General features: G+C 32.2%; 1 protein-coding gene across 3 annotated transcripts; it reads right to left on the reverse strand.

The window, feature by feature from the left end:
* Positions 1-1,405: 1,405 nt before the first annotated feature.
* Positions 1,406-20,159, reverse strand: LOC134230382 (neurocalcin). Of its 3 annotated transcripts, none has more exons than XM_062712169.1 (3): positions 20,087-20,159; positions 7,760-8,177; positions 1,406-4,407 (listed from the first exon to the last, which is right to left on the reverse strand). In XM_062712169.1, exons 2-3 carry the CDS (start codon positions 8,135-8,137, stop codon positions 4,210-4,212), a joined length of 576 nt encoding a protein of 191 aa, XP_062568153.1. In that variant the 5' UTR covers positions 8,138-8,177; positions 20,087-20,159; the 3' UTR covers positions 1,406-4,209. The 3 variants fall into 3 exon arrangements, with proteins under 3 accessions (XP_062568153.1, XP_062568155.1, XP_062568154.1); XM_062712171.1 differs by lacking the exon at positions 20,087-20,159 and adding an exon at positions 19,922-20,028; XM_062712170.1 differs by lacking the exon at positions 20,087-20,159 and adding an exon at positions 14,607-15,071.
* Positions 20,160-21,970: the final 1,811 nt, after the last annotated feature.

A 21,970-nucleotide genomic window follows, 5' to 3' on the forward strand; every position in this document is an offset into this window, starting at 1 on the left:
TCCTAACCCCCTCTAGATCTAGCTGTGCTGTTTTTTCCTAATTAGTGTGTTTTTCCATCTGCCCCCTCCTTTTCCAAATAAATGCTACAGTACCTGAACAGGTTCATTCAAAATTACCATCAATAATGTGTCAGATGCTGTGCATGACTTGAGAGTACTTTTTATCTGACTTTTTACTGCTGTACAGGAACAAGCATATATAGTAAGAATGATTAAAATTAAATATGCTGGCTATGCTGCATATTATCCATGCATTTATTAAGTGGATGAATCATCTAGTCAATTTGACCTATTCTTAAATTAATATTAACTCTTGAACAGGTCTTTAACTTAAATTGCATTCTTGATGCAGGTAATTTGAGAGGGTCCCAAAATCTGGCCTTTCCTACAACAGTATTCTTGCACACTCAGTGACAGTTGGACTGAAAATAAGAGACCCCTGGGCTATAATGCTCACCTGAGTCACTTTGGCCTTGCTGTTCTTTGTAAGGTTTTTGAAAAAATTCTGCTTAATTAAAAAAAAATTAATCCATATTGTGGGCTACATTCTAGCAGGAAGAGAGCTATAATTTAATCAAAGTTGTAATATTAAAACATCAGGATACTTTAATATCAATTTGATTAACATGGCCCTGCTGTCATGGAGAATTTTCATTTCCTGTGCAAATGCATTATGTAAAATATGAACGTCAGATTTTGGACAAACCTTGTTCATAATTTAAAAACAAAAATAATTCCTTGTGACTTAGATATATTTATTTTTTTGCTTTTCAAATCCATTTGGTGTGGTTTTTCCACTGTTTAAAAGCTTCCTTCCCACATACTGTTCTCTTTTGTAAATCTGATACTTTATTGTAGCCTCAAATTATTCCATTTCAGGGTCTTGACCAGAACAAACTTTAATTTATCTAATTGAGGATACTTAAATATCAATATAAAAAAAAAAATTGGCTTTGATTTTCATAATGGAATGAATTTTAAAATTTTAAAGATTTTTCATACATATTCCTATAAAAAATGATGATATCCTATTGTGATTACTTGAATCCCTTAACCAAAGGATGTTCTGTGCAAAATTTTGTTGAAATTGGCTCAGTATTTCTGAAGAACAAGATGAAAAGTGAAAAGAATTCGACATCAACAACAACAGAGACACAGGAGACCAAATTCTGATCAGGAAAGCTAACCTGAGCCTTCAGTTCAGGTGAAGTAAGAGCCTAAAAAGCATCTAAGCCACATAAACTATGTGGGAGGATGCTACTAAATGCATATCAATTTAACTAATGCATGATGTAGGGTGTGCGTGGATTGACAACACTCTTACATACGATCTAGCAAACCAACAGAATATAAATCAATACTGAACAAAACCCTGAAAAAAAAATCAGAAAAAAATAAAACAGACTGAGGAGAAAAATGATTTATTGTCACATAAGATTCCCACTCAAATGACAAATAAATCAATTGTGATCATATGACACACAGCTATATTGTTCTATGTACAAAGTCACACCAATGTTACATGTAACATTTGAGTTAGTCTAGTAATAACATCATACAAGCACTGTATTCAAAACCAGTTAAGGAAAAAAAATCTGCACATACAGATGGCTGAAAACTTAATGTTTCTATTTATATTTAAAATTCATGTTTTAATTTCATGTCAATATCTATTTTTTAAATACATTAAGGGTTAGTGTGCACATTACTTCAAAACTATTAACTAAAAAAATCTTCAACACACTACACTAGAAAATGGTGATCCTTGGATTTTAATGAAAAATCACACAAGACAATTTTGCTATAAAACTGCAATATCTCATTCACTGCATTGAGATCAATAAAGTGAAAGTCTAAGAAACCAAAATAACTAAAAAAAAAAAACTTGACTACTCTAGAACATTTACATAGAAGATATAATCTTCCACGATTTCACTGAAATTTTCATACACTCTATATTTATGCTCAAGGGTTTAAATTAAGAATCAGTAGAGATTTCATATGCCAGAGGTATACAATTGGTTCTATGTGCTCTTAAGTTATCAGGTATCATACATTTATTAAGCGTATAATGTTAAAACCTACACAATTTCAAGAGGTCTTGCAAATGATTGGTGGATATACTTCTAAGATGTCAACCTGATATCGCTAAATATCAACAATTATGAAGCAATGTCAGAAATATAAGGTACATTTATTGATTAATCACATCAAGAAAATGTGTAATGTTTTTGTTCAAACTTGGTAAATCAAAGTTTCTAAACCTACATAAAAATGTCATGTGACTAGAAAGAATGAATGAAAAGAGAAAAAGTGGGACTGGAGTAGAAAGATGAACTACAAATTTAGTAAAACATCCATACATATTTATTCTGGTCATGGAAAAAACATTCCTTATGAGATATAGAGTGTGTGTCCAGTTTTTCTTTTAATATAAATGTTGTACATCCAATAGATTTCTAATTATTCTGCCCTCCAGCCACAAACATTTGGACTCTCAGAAATTTTTTTTAACTGCAGTATTAACTTTTAATTGACATCTGACAACCATTCCTGAAGATGATACAATGAGAAACCTACCAAAAGCTAACATAAAATACAAACAGGTAATCGTTCTAGACACTCATATAATATGCAAAACCCAATGTACAAAAATTCAGTGTTTGAGCACTAGCATTCCTACAGTAATAATTTTTCAGTATTAAATGATTGAGAAGCAGTGACAAGCAGTGATGTTCTAACCATCAGGGAATTTACAGATGAAGTAACAATAAGTTATAAATCCTGGAGTATTATAAAAAAAAATAATTGGGAGAGGGGGATACAATGACAAAACTATACACATGTAATGTGGTGGGATGGTGGTCATATTTTACAGAGATGCAAAAAAAAAAAAGTACCATAAAATGACTGCATGTCTAAATTAAGTAATGTAGGTCTAATTCTATGAAAGTTTTCCCCAGTTTCATTAGGTGGGGTTGTTTTAAACTGTAAAAAAAATAACCTGAAACATTATTTTAGAAATCTAGCAAAAAAAAAAATAAATGTTGGCATGTATCCAAAACATTCATCTGATATACACAGCTTAAAGAAGTTCAATATACACATACAAACTATAAAATGGACAGAACAATTTAATCCAATCTTCTTATAAATGAAAATTTTGTTTAAAAAAAATCAATACAAATTATGTTTCAAGAACTCATGATTTCTTAATCTATGAGAATCTAGGAGTAAAATGGTCCCCGAAATGTAATTATGTTAGTCAGTAATTGTAAAGAAAAATAAAATCAGCTGAAAAATATCAAATAACATGCAACTGACTTCAAATAAACCACTGGTGAAATATAACAATAAATATGTTGTGCAACAATAAACAATATCACAACAAAAGGGAAAACTTTAACATGGGGCTATGGACCATCTCAAAATATACAAACATGACTGAATTAAAAAACTGTGTTTTAAGTTCTTGTTTTAGGGGCAGGGGGCTTTGATTGACTATAAAATTGTGGATCTACTTGATGTTTTTGAATATATGACATCAAAACAATAAAATCCTGATTCGAAAATAGTTACTTTCTTATTTGTAAATACACAAAGTTCTATATAAACAAATACAACAGCCCATTCTTAACATTTCTAACCTCAAATATTATGGAACAAAATAATTATTGTCTATGTGCCTTTATCAATAAATTCTGTCTACATGTATGAAATGTCTCAGGTTTATTTAAGGAGGAAAATTCAAGTATTCTGTAACCAGGAGAGTACATGTAATTAGCCCATATCTTTTTCACAAATGCATTTTACTCAAGTTACAAACCATATTGGATTCCTATCAAACTAGCATGAAAAGAATGTATAGGTTAAGAATGAATAATTCATTATTAACAAGAAAATTCAACCTATTCTCAGCTATTTATACTCTCTCTGAGCTATCTGTAAACTTCCATACATCAATCAGAAAAATAAATTTACATCAAAAAAAGGGAAACAACTTGGCAGAAATATCATACATCAAATACATATATATGTATCCAAATAAAGGTATCATATACAAACAAAAATAAGTATACAATCATGAATGTATATATATAATTATATATAAATAACACATGGATGAAAAAAAAAGAATTGTTACGGAGCATGTTAGGTCAACTTGGTATTTACAAGAAGAAAAATGTTCTATTTATGTGGGGTCTTGCCTCATCCTTGTGAACTAGGATCACACTGTAAAAGACGGACAATGGAAGGGTCGCTTTTTGCTCCTTCAATAAATTCTGTCAATGACAGCTGTCCGTCAAGATTCTTGTCCATCTGTCGGAAAATCTTTTCCGTCCTTTTCTCGGGCGTAGCCTCATCCTCCGGCATCTTCATCACTGTGCCTACCATTTTGTAGATTGCCTTCAAGCAAAAAAAAAAAAAATTGAAAAATTTAGAACATGTACTGTTCATGTACATGAATTGGTTTATTAAAAAATTTAGCATATTCATAAATAAGCGCAATACACTAATGCACTGTATATTTTATTAATAAATGATTTCTTAGTGGTATTCATGAATAAACACATCATTGTCCATGCCAATGGCGCTAAAATATGAAGGCTGTTTTTTTAAGTACATTGTACACATACAGTATTTCATTTTTTTCATTAATATTCATGCAGTTCCCATTCATATCCAATGAACACAAGGAGCATATGAATCCAAAAAAGAAACAATATGCTTAATCTTTAATTTGTTTGTTTAATTTGTTTCATTTTTTTTTCAGATTTTTTTACATCGTTGTGTTTAATCCTTAAATACTGACAACAAAAAAAAGAACAACTGACAGAAGAAACCATAAAGTGAGGGAACATTATTACCAGGTACAAATTAAGCTTAGGAAATCCATTTCACATATGAGACTTCCTCAATCTATAACATTCTTTTCTTCATCACATCAATTTATCCCAAGCGTTTTGACAATTTTAAATAACTTTGATTTATTTTCACTCTTAAGAGAAATGCTAAAAAGCTATAAGAATTACAGTCCATGAATAAATGGTCAAAACTGAGAGCTAGGATACGGGGAATAAATAAAAAATTCATCAGGATCATTTACAATGAATTAAAGATTATAGAAACAAGTATATCAGACATACTGCATAAATAATTTCTTCAAACCTCAAAGAAACTTTGCTTTATCTGTTCAGAAACACTCTGTTTTTCAGTTTTCTGCAATTTGCGTACATTATATTGTATAATAGTACCTGTAGTAAAGTAATTTACAACCCTTATGACCTTCACCTTATTACCACTTAAAATGACCAGGATTATACCCTTGGTACAAAAAAGGCAAACCTTACGAACAAAGAGCATACATGTACGTGTTACGCAGTATATTACACTACTAACATAAATAAATAATAAAGGAAAGGGCACTCCGTTTTGATTGGTGTTAAGCCTCTTAAATCGACCAATAGATGATTCTGTTCAAATGATCAGTGTTTCAGCTCACGAATCCTTCATTCAACCTCCAGTCTGACAGCATCTGGCTTAGCTTCTACAGATCATGAAAATTAAATTGACATTTCCAGTCTTTTGTTACTGACTGAATAACAATATGGAAACCCAGGCAGAACCCTGGGAGGCACTGAGGTTACAGCACACTGGGGAAATATCCAATGCCCAACTATAAACAACCTTTTATGACTGCCAAGTTGCTTTTGACCTTTTTCTCTGAAAAAGTTCTTTTTGTAAAGAAAAGATGGGTCCATGCATGGAAAATCGTGATATGATGCAGTAGTGAGTAGTATAGCTTTGAAAAACCAACCCAAAAAGCTGTTAGTCTTGGAGCAATCGCATGTAATGACGGCAATTATTGGCATAAAATTTACATGCATTATCATCATTATCCTGCAAAAAGCCTTGAATAGTCTTTTTTATAGAAGTCCTACATGCAACAATATAAAAATAATGCATGTAGTTGAGGTAACATTGAAAATGTTCACCCCAAGGAAACCATTGTCATCTGAGGTGCAGCCAAGATTTACAATCGTTTTCGAGGGGTGAAAATTTTCAATGTTACACTCAACTACATGCAATATTTATTAGGGATGTGCGATTTTATCGATATACCGGTATATCGCGATTTTTTGTTTCGTGATATGTATCGTGATACGGAGACCTAAATACCTGTCTTTAGGTACATATTATAAAGTCCAGAAATTATTCATTTATTTGTTCAATATTTCAAATTTCAAATTACAATTACAAAAAGTATAAAAAACGTTGTAAAAAGTGAAAAGAACGGCATCTTACCGTCCAAACATACATGTAATTGATTTTATATACAAAAAAAATTCAAGAAAGTAAAATTTTGTTTTTCTAGGATATTTTTTAGAAAAATAATGACTTTTCATATAAAATCACTGTAAAAACTGCTGTTAAAAATATCATGATATTATCGTGATACTGTGGGAAAAAATCGTGATACGAAATTTTTGGCGATACCCATCCCTAATGTTTATTCTTGCATATATTGGTTCTTTTGTCGACAAAAAAGCATGTTGTCCTCAAACCCAGTCAATAAATGTATAATGTTACTCTCAATCACCTGCAGTATTTACTACACTATACTGAATGATTTATCAAAAAAGAATCAAATCAAGGTGTAGCCCCCTGCATATATATGGCATTCAGCACAGTCAATAGTTTGAGTTCTATTGCACTGAAGGGTGTGGTTTCTTCATTCAGAGGGTGACTCTTTCTTTCACATATGCTTCTATATTGTCAATTAAATCAAATTCAAGTATTCTACATGAAAGTAATATATTATAATAAATATTGTACACCATTTGATCCAAAAGTAATGTCATAGCTGATATAAATCTTAAATAATTAAATGTTATCAACAAAATCAGACATACAAATATGCCTATCTATTTTAATTTTTACCCAAAAATTCATTCTTTTTGATATATATTGAATACTTCTTAAAATATGACAATAAACACCATGATAAGTTCTGTCTATCCCTGCATGGCAGAAATGTTACCAATGTCATCATGAATTGATGTTACTCTTCAGCTCTCATTTTCAGTCCATCTGCAATTATTTCTTTTAACGTCTCACATGCGTCTTTTCAACCCCTTTTTTAAATATTATGTATCGTCAGATTGAAAATGAGTGTTGAAGAGAAACTTCATAACGGCATCGATGTCAGATCAGTATATTCTTCCTGTGTGGCCATAGACAAGACCCAGCATTGTGCTTATTTTAATAATTAATGAAGTATTGCATATAGCTGAATGAAATTTTAGGTCAAAAGTCAATAAAGATAGAGATATTAGTATATGACTCAATGAAAACTTTCAATTATGAATGATTTTCTAGCAGTTGTGATATATTTCTTTTGGATCAACCCTTGCATCTAGTCGTGGGTAATTTTTCCACCTGAACCTCAACATGCAATATTTATATAAGGAACCACTAAACAGCTGCTATTGACTTTCCCTGCTTGTGTAGAAGTCTACAATGGACTAATAGTCTATGTATAAGAATACCCAATTTGAAAGAAACCAAATAAAAGTACCGGTAAGTTCACATATACAAATTCATAGGAAATCACTACTAACAAAAATCAGGCAAGATTGAGAATTAAAAATTTCTCCTTAAATCTTTCTTTTTAATAGATTTAAACTCAGAGGACCTCTTCTCTTAAAAACTTAAGAAACTAAGAAGGTAGAAAAAAAATAAATTCAATTACACTCACCGTAACAATTTCTAACATCTCTTGTTTTGAAATGAATCCATTTCCATCCAAATCGTACATGCTAAAAGCCCATCGTAATTTCTGTTCTAATTTTCCTCTCGATGTAACACTTAAAGCACATATAAACTCACGGAAGTCTATCGTTCCATCACCGTTCTGGTCAAAGGTCCGAAATACATGTTCAGCAAATTTCGATGCATCACCGTAAGGGAAGAAATTTCCGTAGATTTTCTTGAATTCCTCCACCGACAGGTGGCCACTGGGACAGTCTTTAATGAAACCTTTGTACCATTCCTGTAGTTCGTCTTCACTGAATTCCGTCTGACTCCGTAGATCCGCCAGAATCTCGGGTTTCAGCTTACTATTCTGTTTTCCCATGATGACAAACTCCTGTTGCACTGGGATACCAGTAAATTACCTGGAAAAGAAATCTAGAACATTTCAATGTCAAATCAGACTTTTTATTGTGCTGTACTATATCTTATCTGACATACCACCATATACAATGTATTCCTTTAACTGGAGTTTAAAATTCAAGAACAACTAAAGCATTTTTAAAAAGTCTTTATCACAGTATCTTCACAAAGTATGCCAATAGAAATTTGTCCCTTTGAAGAAGACATGTAAAGCAAACCAGCAACTATAACTTTCACTATCTACAATTCATCTAATGTTCCTTGTCTCTTGGTAAGTCAACAATATAAGACAGTTAAGTCTAATGATATGTCAAAAACTTATCAAACATTGTCACTGTATACTCAAAATTCTTCCATATATAGAGAAATATAAAATGATACCATATGCTTACAGGGGTTTTCCTCAATAGCAGTCCAAGGCATTCATTCACATTCACCTGCCCTGGTGAATCAAATGGAATTATTTTATGTATGTGTTGGTTATTTTATTGATTTAATTATTTCCTTTGTTATATACTACAGATCGAAAAAAGACCCTGGCTCCGAGAGAACCGAATGCCTTTTGTTACAAAGTAATTAAATCTGTGAGAAAACATTGTGATTGTGTTCTATATAACATAAATACTACTTCTATTGTGAATCCTCCATGGAAAACCAATGCTTGTCTTAAGGCCTAAAAACACTGAATTTTCTGAAAATGCTGTTTCCTCAGGGACAAGTCTGAAACAATTTTACCATGATATGCCCTTGTAATTACTTTTAAAAAAATTCAAGTAAAAAAAAAAATTCAAATTAGATACTTGCATCCAAATTGTTCAAAATTCAAATCAACCAACTTCCATGCACAGTGGTACCACAAACCATTTCTTTCTGTCAATATCATTAATTAGGACAGCTATTGGGTTCTTTTAACTGTTCTTTTCAAGTTTAAGGTCTGACGACACCTTCCTCAAATATATGTTTTGTATCTCTTGGTAATATATAAGAAAACTAATTCAAAGTCGTCATTCTCTTGTGATTTCTACATTGTTTACAGAATGTTTTCAAATATAAACACCAAAAATTGTAATACAGTCCATTCAGTTGATTACCCATAAGAGTTATATAAGAAATATGACCTTGTCGTATCTTGTTCAAATGCCCAGTAAGGTACCCCAATTTTTTGTGAGGAAACTTGTGTGAGTACCTAGACTTCAATGACAAATTCTTAAGAAAAATTATATATTTTTGAGGAACGTGTCGTCTGACCTTAACAAACGACACTACATCATAGCATTTTCAGTTTGTGTATACAGATTCTAAATTGACAATATAAATGAACTTAAACAGAAGCCAATAACAAGCTTCTGAATTATGTACATGTATGTGAAAAATCAATATAAAATGCTGCAATTATGTTCTAATAACTGCCTTGTTTGCATTGTAGAAAATGGACACCTGAAGGTATAAACAGTGGGAGAAATGATAATGACAGAAAAAAATAAAGTATCATACAGCTCAGAGCTGAAAATGAGGCCAGGTTCATTGTCTTAACCAAATACCAGACCAGGAAGTAGGTCTGCATGAAGAATGATGGGAAATGGTTGAGGGGGCAAGGGAGATAATGTAAAATCACATATCTTGGGGAGATTTTTAAAGAAGTGTTGAGTAGTAATGCTTATTAAGTGGTGCTTATGACTTTGTGGGTCTCTTCATACCCCAAAAACAACAAAAATTTAACACACACCCCCCCAAAAAAAATAAATGGGAACACCTTAAATCTGTGTGCACATAGTAAAATGGAAGAAAAAAGATATGGAACTTTCAAACTGACCTGCTTCATTTAACATTACCTTAAAATCATTCACATCTTGAATTTAAGTCATCTTGATGTCATATCTGTTATCTAAAGATATAATGGTATTATGGCTGATGAAAATATGGTTTAAAACATAATTATAGATTTCTACATCACGGTTTGATATAGGAACCAGATATTGGTCATTAAAGAATACAGTTTCCCCATATACAAATCAATAAATTATCACTTTTTTTGCAAGAAAAAACAAGATATGTTTGTGAAACACTCATGCCCCCATATGGCAGCTTATGGCGAGGGTTGAAGTTTCTAAAATGCAAGTCAAACTCCAAAGGTCAAGGTCAAAGTTGTTGGTACAATATGTACCAAATTGAAAAGGAAGGTCTTGTAACAAGGAATACACCTTTGAAATGTGAAATCCCTAGTTCTAGCTGTTTAAATGTTATGGCAATAATTTAAGTTTTTTAAATGTGTGTCAACCTCTAAGGTCAAGGTCAAAAGGTCAAAAATATTTATACCCACTGGAAGGTTTTGTAACAATAAATATACATGTGAAGTATGAAAGCCCAAGCATCAACTGTTCAAAAATTATGGTGCCAGGGTTAAAGTATGCTTTTTAATAAAAAAGGGTCAAACTCCAATACCAAGGTCAAGAAGTCAAATTTAGTGGTACCCAAAGAAAGATGTTGTCACACTAAGGAATACAACTGTGAAATATGAAAGCCATAGCATGGTCCCACCCACTCAAAATTTATGAGCAAGGTTAACATTTCTGCAGACATACAGACAAAAAGAACAACAGATGGATGGACAGGGCAAAAAACTATATACCTCAAATCATCTATTATGAGGCAAAAAAAATCCAGTGAGTGGATCTTTGATGGGGGTTACAATCCCTGAGGAGGTTATTAAGTTTCAATGATGATTATCTGATGGTCAACACTATGATATTATAGAAGTAACGGTAGGTTAACTGTCAGCTCAAGTTTCTAGCCATCATGCATGTCAGTCCAAAGGTGATCAAGCTAACAAACATAGCAAATTATGTCAGCTTATCTCATTACACCTCATCTTAATCCCTTCATAAGACATAGACTGAACCTATTTACCTTACATTTCATCAATATTTTTTTCCACTAATGTCATAATTAGCTCCATTGGAAGATGGCTCTTTAAACCTATGTGTGACATGCATGGCATATACAGAATTGCAGCATACAACAATGTACAAAGCAATGCTAGGATTCTCATCTGTTTTGTGTTGTCTCTTGTTTTCCAAGGTATTTAGGACATTCTTCCAAAAGCATCAAAATACATTGTTCTATGGCGCTATGCCTCGTTTCAATAAACAAAATCATTTGTCCCTCAATTCTACACAATTAGCTACTTATTAAAGTAAAAATACCTACTTCCTTGGGGATATTGCGACACACATTCTTCTTTTATACTGAGGAGTGTTGCATTGGATTTTCACAAGTTCTGCATCAAACTGATAATGGCTCTGTTTACTTCAGTACTTACACAATATAATTATTATGTTTCTATAAAGATAAAGCTTCAGCTTTCTAGAGTCTTACTAACAACACTTCTTTGTTTCTAGTGTGAACCTTATGCCTAAATACATTGTGTACTTATTTTTATTCAGTGGAATAGGCAATCCGTACAAAACAAATCAATAAGCTTATATTAACACTGAATTTCATTAAAATTACGATACAGTCATGTTTTGGACCATGTTTACATCTACAGTCCAATATAGACCATTCTCTTATGTCTTCCACTGTTGATCTCCGCACAAAACACAGAATTCTAATTATACCAGGTCTTTGCTTACAACTAATCTAACTCTTATATAGTTGCAGGCAGAAAATGAATTTGTAACTGTTGGAAAATGATAACAGCACTCCTAGTTAAATAATTATAGACCTTACATGAAAATCAATCAGAACTACCTAACACAGAGATATGACTGGTGACTAGAGGCTTACAGATAATTGACCACATCAAAGCAACGACGCTCGAAAAACTTCAGATTCCAGGCACACCGAATCAGAACAAATGACAACTGAAACTGGAAAACATTAAAGTGACGAAGTAATACAGAATGTTAAATATGGTAAATCTTCTGATGCATCAAAGTACCACACACACACAAGGATTTTAATGCTATTTTTTTCATCTCGAGTACATTGAACTTTCTCACTGTTGCAGACTGTATGCAGGCTTTTTCTTTAAAAATCTAATTTAGAATACGGTTATGAAATGTCAGTATTAAAGCTTACAACTATTGGTTTTCCACTGAAAATACAATTGCCTGACATCAAAGATGAAGATGAAACAAAAGAACACATCCTATTACACAGTTATAGTGATTGTTTCAAATTAGTTATAAACTTTTCATATGAAAGAAAATGAGTGATTAATGGTGCCAAATGGGCTACAAAAATAAAGCCCAAGGACTACATTACGGTACTTCACAATATGCAGGGCAAAAATTCATTCATTGAATGATCATGCAGACACTCCTTCTATCTATTTATTGCCAAATTTTCTTCAAAGGATGCATGATGACTATGCAAAAAAACACAATATGTATTCTGGTTTGTCACCCGCATGGCGCGCAGGGTTAGAGCATCTGCTCTAGAGTCGCAGAGTAAGGAGTTGATCCTTACGACATGGGTTCGAATCCCTGACTGTGGGGTGTGAAGACCGGTCCTTTAGATGAAACCGTATAAACCAAGGTCTCATGTCACAGTAGATGCTAGCACAAGAAGATCCTTCACTGCTCAATGGCCCTGAGTGTCGAGTATAGAACAAAATTTTCAGCTCTCCACCGGCAAGTGGTGGCATATCCATATGATTGAAAAATTCTCAAGAGGATGTTAAACAACATACAAGCAAACTATTTAATGTTTTTCGAAATATTTCATATTTGGTCTTCACCAAAAAGGTGAAAAGGAAAGGGGGGCTTCTTTTGCAGACAAAATTTAATTTGCGTCACAATATAAAAATGATTATAACTAATAAACTTACATGCAAGCAAAGTGATTTTCATTCCCTGTAGTTTTATAACTTAGGCAAAAATGTTTATAGCGGATCAAAATTGCTCACCACTTGCACTATGCTATAAAAGTGTTTTACTGTATTCATGGTATCTATAAAGATGAATGGATGTTTGGACAGTCCTGATACTTTCTTTGGTTTGGCCTTCTATATAAAAATATACCGGTAGTCCCCTTGAGAAGTGAGGGAGGGGCAGTAGAATTCAATTCAACACGATAACTAAAACCTGAATGTACAGACCATAAGCTTTTCAGATTTTAAGTCAGTATTTCTATATTAGCATTAAGCAATACTGTGTCAGAAAGATATCTCTTTCAAATTTTGTCTCAGTTCTATATCTATTACATGTACACAGTTTGGTCATATTGACATGGGCAAACTGCAATACACTGTATTGTTGAAATGATCTATAAATCTATTTAGTCACTGTCAAACTTACTTGTCTATCCACTTGATTATTGACTAGTAAACAGTAAATTAAAGTGAGATTGTCCACCCAGAAAATACAGGTCATACACAGCAACTGAAGCATTACAATGCATCCTAAGCTGCTACACTGACTTTGGAAATTATTGGTAAATAATCTATATGCATGATCACTCATCCAACTAATGTAGGTCACATGCAGTCATTCGGAATACTGATTCAAAGTGCCATCATCTATCCAATTTTAATACAAATTTTTTTTTACTAATACTTGGGAAAAAAATTGTTTGACATTCTTTTAAAAAGGAAGACACCATTAAACCCTGGGAGACTATAATTAAATCAAATTCCCTTAACCCATTTGCACATCTATATGACATGGCCAATCATAAACTGATTATATTGAATTTTAAATGTCAACATTTGGAGGTCTATAGGGATTACAAATCCATTGGAGAACATAGTAATTCCTTTATTAACACCAGGGTCAATTGAAAACCTTCACTGTTGATCCTCTCTTTAAATCAATGAATAACACCCCCACCCACCCCACCCCCACCACACACACACACTACAAGGTTGACAAAGTTCTTGCAGTTTTTTCATTACAAAAATTAAACTGATCAGCATATAGTCTTCCACTGCATGAAAATTTGGTCACAAAAAAAAATTAATTTGTTACTGGGCAGAAAATGGTACACGTCTAAGCTAATCAAAGTTATATTTTAACTTCAAAATTCTGTGCATTCCATACAAAATCCCAAGTACTTACTAATAAATCTTCCACAGTGTTCCACTACAGTGTTAATGAACTTGCTGAAATTCACAATCCATTGTCTGACTACCCATTTGAGCAGATAATGATTAACTAATCATATTATTTTCAAGCTTTGGAATCATGACCAAACAAACTTATGTCAATATCTCAGTGCAAGCCTGAATTTATTTTCCACATTTCCTATGAATCGATAGACTAAAATACCCATGTAATAGAGAAATTAACTAAATGAGTCGATAAAACATTTTCTGGGCCATCTGCTTGGGAGAGAGTAAACATTTTATGTTGAAACTTTACATTTTCATTCACTTTAAATCTGCTGATATAAAAGAGGGTGACAACAGTGGATTATACTTATCGTCTTACCTTGTAGAAAGAGAATAGAGCAGAGGATTTAAATTTGTGTAAGTTATGGTCATAAAACTTAATCCTTTCCTTCTTGCACGTCACAAACCGAACACAGAAATCCGTGGAGACTTCTGTCAAGAAATATAACAGAAACTTCAGGGGTTGTAATGGGTGACTCTTCTTTCTTCCTACTGGTAAAACTCCCTTAAGAAGGTATATCTCCCTTAAGAACTCACTGTAAACGTCAAATTTTCTAGCCTATACCATAGTGTTCTCTTAAGGTGTAATATAACTTCCATGTAGCAAAAAAAACCAAGTCCAGAGAGAGATGTGTCCTTCTCTTTCCTTTTTCACTTCCAACAGTCACTGTCAGCCTTGGCTTGTTGCTAATGTCATATTTTCTCTGCAGTCACCGTCCAATCAATACTCGGATAAATATGTACAACTTTGTGTAGAGAATGAAGGTCTGGCAGCAAAACAGCTGTAGTGGTTCATGTTTTCACTACCACATATAACATCATCAATGAATGATATAAGATTGGCAACTCAGGCAGATAAAATTAATACACCCAGGGAGAATGAGAAAGGGGGGGGGGTAATGGAGTCTGTGCTGTGAAAACTGCCAAATGAATTTAGAATACTATGAGATGATTCTTATAATCTGTTTTAATTTTTTAACCAAAAAAATATGCAATTTGGCAAAGAAAAAATTTATACATTTTAGTTTTAAAATTTGATATATAAACATCTGAAAATGGCTGCCACACCCCAGCCTCGTTAAATATGCAATGCTCTTATTGATAATAAACATCCTGGTTTTCATTTTCAATGCACCAACCCCAATAATGTCTTCTCCTTACAAGCTGAAATGTTCCTGTACATTGCATTCGGCAATAAAATGTCCCTTTTTATGTCTGCCAGCTTCTGAATTTTTTCAGAATTTATGAGCTGTTTAGATTTATTATCCTCTTGTAAAAGGTCATCTCCCATAGAGGGAATTCTAGCTAATCTTGCTGAACAACATAGCATTAACTACTGAGTCTCATTTTACATATTCCATAGGAACTTTGTATATTGATTTCATATTCTGCATCAAAATAAATATTTTTTTCACTTGCCTAAAGAGCTTTTTATGCATTCAAATGACATGGATTTGTAATGGAAAACCACTTTTTTCATATTTTTACCATATGGCACACTTTTTTCTCTATTGCACATTTTTTTATAGCAGCAATAGGATATCAAGTAAGCTTTGTATAACACAATAAATAATGGCTTTACGTTTAAAACAATAAACACTTCAAGTTGCTATTTCAGTCTCATCCTCGGTAAATAAACTGCTTCAAACAGCAGCAGATAATCAAATTCAGCACAACAATTGAATCAACCAGACGCAGCTTTTTAAAATGGCCCAGATTCGCTGATATGTAAAGCTCCTGAGAGTTCCTGTTGAAACTTGAATATAAGTATAAAAGATTTTCATTAACAATAAGCCCTCCCTTCCCACAAGAAATTAACATTAATGGGGTCCTTAATATTAATAGAAACTTATTCATTCTGACGAGTTTTAGTTTCCATCATTTCCATCATTCTAAATAATAAATGAAACCTTTCAAAGCTTTTTATAAGATCACCATAGTGCAATTTGAATGAAGAGAAAAATTTCAGAGCATGATCCGAAATGTCGAAGTAAAACAAAAAGTATCCACTTTTTAATTCAATGTGTACTTGTTCTAATAGAGAAGGAATTATTTTTCTGTAACTTCTAGGACCGATAAATGTAATATCCATATGATGCCAACTAGATACAAAATATTTGACCACTTCCCATTTTTACAAGTATACTCGTACATATTTTTGAATGCCCTGACCTCTGTGAGATGATTTGGGTTACTGCCGCTCTATAATAATATAATTACATGATAATGATGATATATTGTTTTTGTGTGATGCCACTTCATTCTAACAATCACAATACCTCTTACGATTCCAAAGATACCCCATAACTGCAATCACTCTATGTTTGAAGGCCTTGCAAGACGTCTCTTACGTACCCTATAGTATAAGAGGCTTTAGAGCAGTATGGTATGCACACACTTCTTTAATTACATCAAATATAAACAGATTGATTTATGAGGTGTTAATCGTTCTTCTATTTCATACTTAATAGCTCCTTGTGGTGAATTCTGGCACGGATACATATTACATCATCAAACATCTCATCAGGAATTCTGACATCATTACAAAGCTTCATCATCATTTATTCATATCAATGGAACTTTAACGTAGTAAATAAAACACTGCCTAAGGGCCTTATGTTTCAGTATGGTACACATGTACTAATAAATGTATATCAAAAGAATAATTTTACTTCAAAAAATTGAGCCAAAATACACCCTATTAAGATAGACATGCCAGTCAAGCCTCAATCTAATCTAAATTAAATCACACAAAATAAATATTTGCATCAAACTGCACTTTTCAACACATTTTTAACAAAAGAAGTTTTTTCATTGGATAATTCAATATCATAAAATTGCTAGCCAAAAAAACTAATAAACCTGCCTCCATTCTATATAACCTACCTATAGTCATACAGGTAATTTCCTACCAGTCATCCAGACCTACTAGTACCAGTCCTACAGGTAATTCACAGACCACTGACTGATCTCAGGTACATTCACTGACATTCCCTCAGCCCTGATAATATGCTTTAATCAAGCTGAATATTTCATAACCCTTAACAAGGGGCCATAACACTCTCGAGATATGTTTACAGAGCTTGGGTAAATCTATATTAGGATTGCCAGTAAATCATGGAGACTTCAGCAAGCATGGACAGAGAGAGAATAGTAATCTTTTAAGTACCTGAATCATTTGAGGTTCCAAGATGTGTAATTACTGCATGTTTCACCTGAATTTTCATTTCCGGCATATGCAACCATTAAACCTTAATTTCAAATCATTCAGCCGATTTTTTCCCCCTGCGACCCATTAATTTTTTCCTTATTTTTTTCTCCCATACACTCCTACTAACACCCTTTATTTTTAATCAATTTGATGCAAATCCCCAGCCACTATAAGGAATCAATATCTTAAACGTGAAGGGAATAACTGATTAATTTTCCACTTCTTCAGTCTGCATAAAACAAATCAACAAAGGACAAATGCACCAAAGAACACCGCTACTGTCGTCATCAGCTACTGCTAGAAATATCACGACTGGTCAATTTCACACCCATGATATATACATCTCATACCACTGATCAACTGCCACTTTTGGCTTGCTGCAGTTAGTGTTGAAAGTGATTTTTTGTAAATTTTTTTAACCTTCTTCTAACTGGTCTAACAGTAATGTGAGAATACACAGACTTGCACATACCATTCTATTCTCTTCTTTTGCATCTTTTACAGGAAAAAGGGACACAATTCTATCATGAGTTGTAAACAAAACAAAATATTGAGTGAAAATTATCAAGAGTCAGTCTAGCATGTACATTGTGGAAGTATAGGAATTGAAAAAGAAATACCGAAATGTCCATAGAACATCAATGCCATTCCCAAGCAACATTAAAAGAAGTGTACCTTACTTCTTTCATCAAAGTTTACAATGAAAGAATTAAGGAATAAATTTATTTTTCTCATATTTTAGAACTTCACTACAATAGTAGTCCTTTGTTGTCTAGTATAAAATTTTTAGTCATTCCATCCATCATCTAACAGCTAATGTACACAATGAACATTTTTTCTTTGAATATCAACTTTCTTATTTATGAGTGACAATCTTGAATTTTTTTTTGGTTTATTTATATGACTCCTAAGCCAACCATGATTTCATACATCAAATTCCATGATTTTAAAATCATTGGCTTTAATAGTCAACCAAAAACAGTGTATGATCACATGACTAGCTTTGCAGCACAAAGTGAAGAATTCCATAAAAAATTGGCAATTAATTAATTCTGCATAAAATGAAAATCTAAAACCAAAAGGCAAGAATTTAACAGTTTTGATAAACATGGTAAATGGTTTATTGTCATCATACATTAGAGCACCTGGAAATAATACTGCTGCACATCACTTATGTTTAGGACATTTTCTTATCATTGAGACATTATGATATAATACCCTTCTACAAGCACTGATATTCAAAAAATCTATACTCATTACTCAGTCTTGAAACTTAAAAAAAATACACGTTTGTAATCCACACTAGTGTGCAAATTTTTTTAAGAGCTAACTTGTAACTCTATTACTGATTTACTGTACACAATTAAGCTGAAAATACATCAAATATTTACTAAATTATTGTACTATAAAATTAGCCCTGACAGTACATCATGTTGAATGTATGAAATTGAGTTGAAACCTGAAATTTATTGTGTGGTGCTATATCACTGGATTTAACTGATAAATGACAGGTAACACACTTTATTACACTTTACTATCTCCTTATGTTTATGAATATAAGATTGACTGTCCGGGTAGAACCACAAAATGATAACAAAGCTGTCAGCGCATTGATATATGATGGAATATTAACTTGTTTCTAACTTTCTATATTTAATAATAAAATATGACATAAACGTATAATAAAATGAGAATATCTGGGTATGTGGATAATCAATTGTGCAATACAAATTTAAAATGCAATTACCCTAATAAAATAAACAAATTTCAAACCCAAAGGATTATTTTTTGCACAGTAAATGAGTAATGATTTAAAATTTCCAAATAATGCAGTGAAATTAAAAATGAATATATTCAGATGATTAAATTATAAAAAATTAATATTTTTTTTATAAAGTTACCTTTGACTGAAACTCAGTTTGATTATGTTTGTGCAATATTTATCCTATGCAAAGGTAAAAAAAAAAGGGTGTTTGTTTGCCATTAAGTTAATTATTTCTCAATATATATTCTGCTTCACATTCAATACGTAACATTATAATAGACCATTTCACAATAACTGAGGTACTACTCTTTTGCAGGGTAAAATGATTTTAGTGAAATATGATGTAAAAGTATTTATTTAATATACATCATTTAATCATCTATCAACAAAAACTTCACCAAACATTACTAATTTGCCGTGCAAAAGAGTAGTACCACAACTATCGTGAAGGGGTTCATTATTATGTTCAGCATGTTATAAAAATCTTTCCAACATACTGGATGACCTCATTGCAGGCAGTGCAACAGTCTCTCAGAGCATATTATTTTACCAAATTAATGTTATAAACAACGTTTACTTGTTTTACTATCTATATTTGTTAAATATACATTCAAAACAAGTGTTTGATTTATGAAAAACATAGGAAATTCGAACTAACAGACCCCCTGTAAAGTTGTTCATTCTTGTGTTGAAAGCAACAATTTTCTATTTAAGTTATGGAAAGGTCCTCCGCCAAAGATAGCAACATTCAAAAATTAAAGAATCATATATCGATATTCAAAAACAGAGACATTACAGCACATCGATTTTTTTTCGTTTTTACCTGTGTCTATGTTGTTTTTGCTGGTTTCCGTTGACCCAGTGGGGGAATTGGGTAAAACGGGGCCTCATGGGGAATTTTGACAGAGGCATTTTTTTCTTGTATTGTGTCACTGGATAGCCTAATTTTATAGAACGTGTTTACTGTGTGATATATTAATATTTTGTTTATTTGTGAGTTACTTTAAGTATATAGAGAATAATATATACTTTAAATGATACGAATCATTCTGTGTTTGCGTTACTCATGCAAAATGCTATTTTTAGACAATTGAGGTTGACACGGGTGACTTGTTTTGAAATCCTGTTGGTCGTTTTGATTTGTGAGTTCATTTCCTCGCCAACAGATTTCAAATGTATTGTTTCTTATTTAGACAACTTGGAAGTGTATGTGCCTTTGTATTTATACGTTTTCTTATTTATTAAAAACTGCATATCTGCTAATTTACCTTTATTTCATGAAATGGACAATCGAATACCTTTGAATGGCAGGCGAGGATCTAGTGCAGTGAGCCAGAACTTGAACTAAAGTTATTTTGCTACATAAAAACTTTAAAATACATGAATTACCATTAAATATAATTCCATTCTCAAATGACAGAATGACAAGTTGAGCAGGATTAAATATTTTAAAACATATATTTGGACTTTGATAAAAAAAAACTACAATTTAAGTATACTAATATGGTTTATAAATCTCTAATATATAAATTTATCAAAAAGTGGGCAAACTAATTGAATAACTTCCATACAAGAAACAATATTTGGTTTTAATGTTACAAGTATTTTGATTTTTAAAATCATTATTTAACTTGCACCCGATGTTTAATGCATATACAACCAGGGGGTTCTGGTCAAATCCCTTCAACTATTTGACTCTTCGTGATATTGGCGGTCACGTGACCACTTTTTCATGTTTAGCAGAAATTCAACATCACAAAAGTTAAAAGATATTTCCGAGTTTTATATTTCTTTCCATGTGAGTTAATTTTTATGACAAGACCAGTTAATTTGTAGAAATGGCAACGTTTTTTGGAAGAAACAGAATGGGTGAGATAATAACATTCCTCAAAGTCCAAAAAAAAAATAGCGAGCATTAAAACACAAATCCTCCGAAACATCAGAGGTGGGAAACCTTTATGAAGGAGGCATAGACCGGTCAATGCCGTGTGCTCCTTTTTATCAAATCTAAAATGTTTAAAATCATAAAGTAAACGATATCGATTAGGTATGAAATACGTTATATCATTTGTTCAAAAATTGTATTTTTCAAAGTGCTAATTGTAAGTCATTGAATAGCAAATGATGACTAATTAAAAATACATATCTTTTCAAACTTGCTCTCACTGGGTAATTTACCCCGTTTTAGAAATTTTTAACCATGCATGCCTTCCTAGCGAATCACTAGATATATATATATATCCAATCATTAATTAATTTGCATAAGTAAGGGAAGTTTATCTCAAAAAGTTAAAGTATCAAATTATCATATGATGGTTGTTAGATTACCATTAGCGTCTTTACAATAAATTGTACAGTCGTTTGAAACAGATGTGTCAGACTCTGTGGTATCTTTTATCTCAAGTTTTTTTTAAAGATCATTTAATTACAAGTGGCCTAAATAGTGACGTATATTGTTTTTGTCACATTGTGACGTCACAAACAAGGAGAGAAACTTTATTCAGCATATGCTATTTATGAGACCATATGTGTATGGCTATGTGTGTCCAAATTTCACCAAGGTCAATGAATTGTGGTTTTGTAGATATGAGATATATGCTAAAAATGTTTTTTTGATACAAACTTTAACCTTCCCTATACTTTTATCATAAAAGATAAAATGAACATATTTGTATGCATACTCCACTAATTAAGTTCTTTCAAATGA

The sequence above is a fragment of the Saccostrea cucullata genome, unplaced genomic scaffold (genome assembly GCF_032062105.1).
Source record: "Saccostrea cucullata isolate Sc308-1 unplaced genomic scaffold, CSIRO_AGI_Scuc_v1 ctg315, whole genome shotgun sequence".
Classification (NCBI taxonomy): domain Eukaryota; kingdom Metazoa; phylum Mollusca; class Bivalvia; order Ostreida; family Ostreidae; genus Saccostrea; species Saccostrea cuccullata.

Bases quoted from the DNA above. Each gene is read 5' to 3' on its own strand.
- LOC134230382 (XM_062712169.1), bottom strand. From the start codon at position 8,137: ATGGGAAAACAGAATAGTAAGCTGAAACCCGAGATTCTGGCGGATCTA. The intron at 4,408-7,759 runs GTGAGTGTAATT...TTTTGCTTGAAG, and splicing joins AGATGTTAGAAATTGTTACG to GCAATCTACAAAATGGTAGG.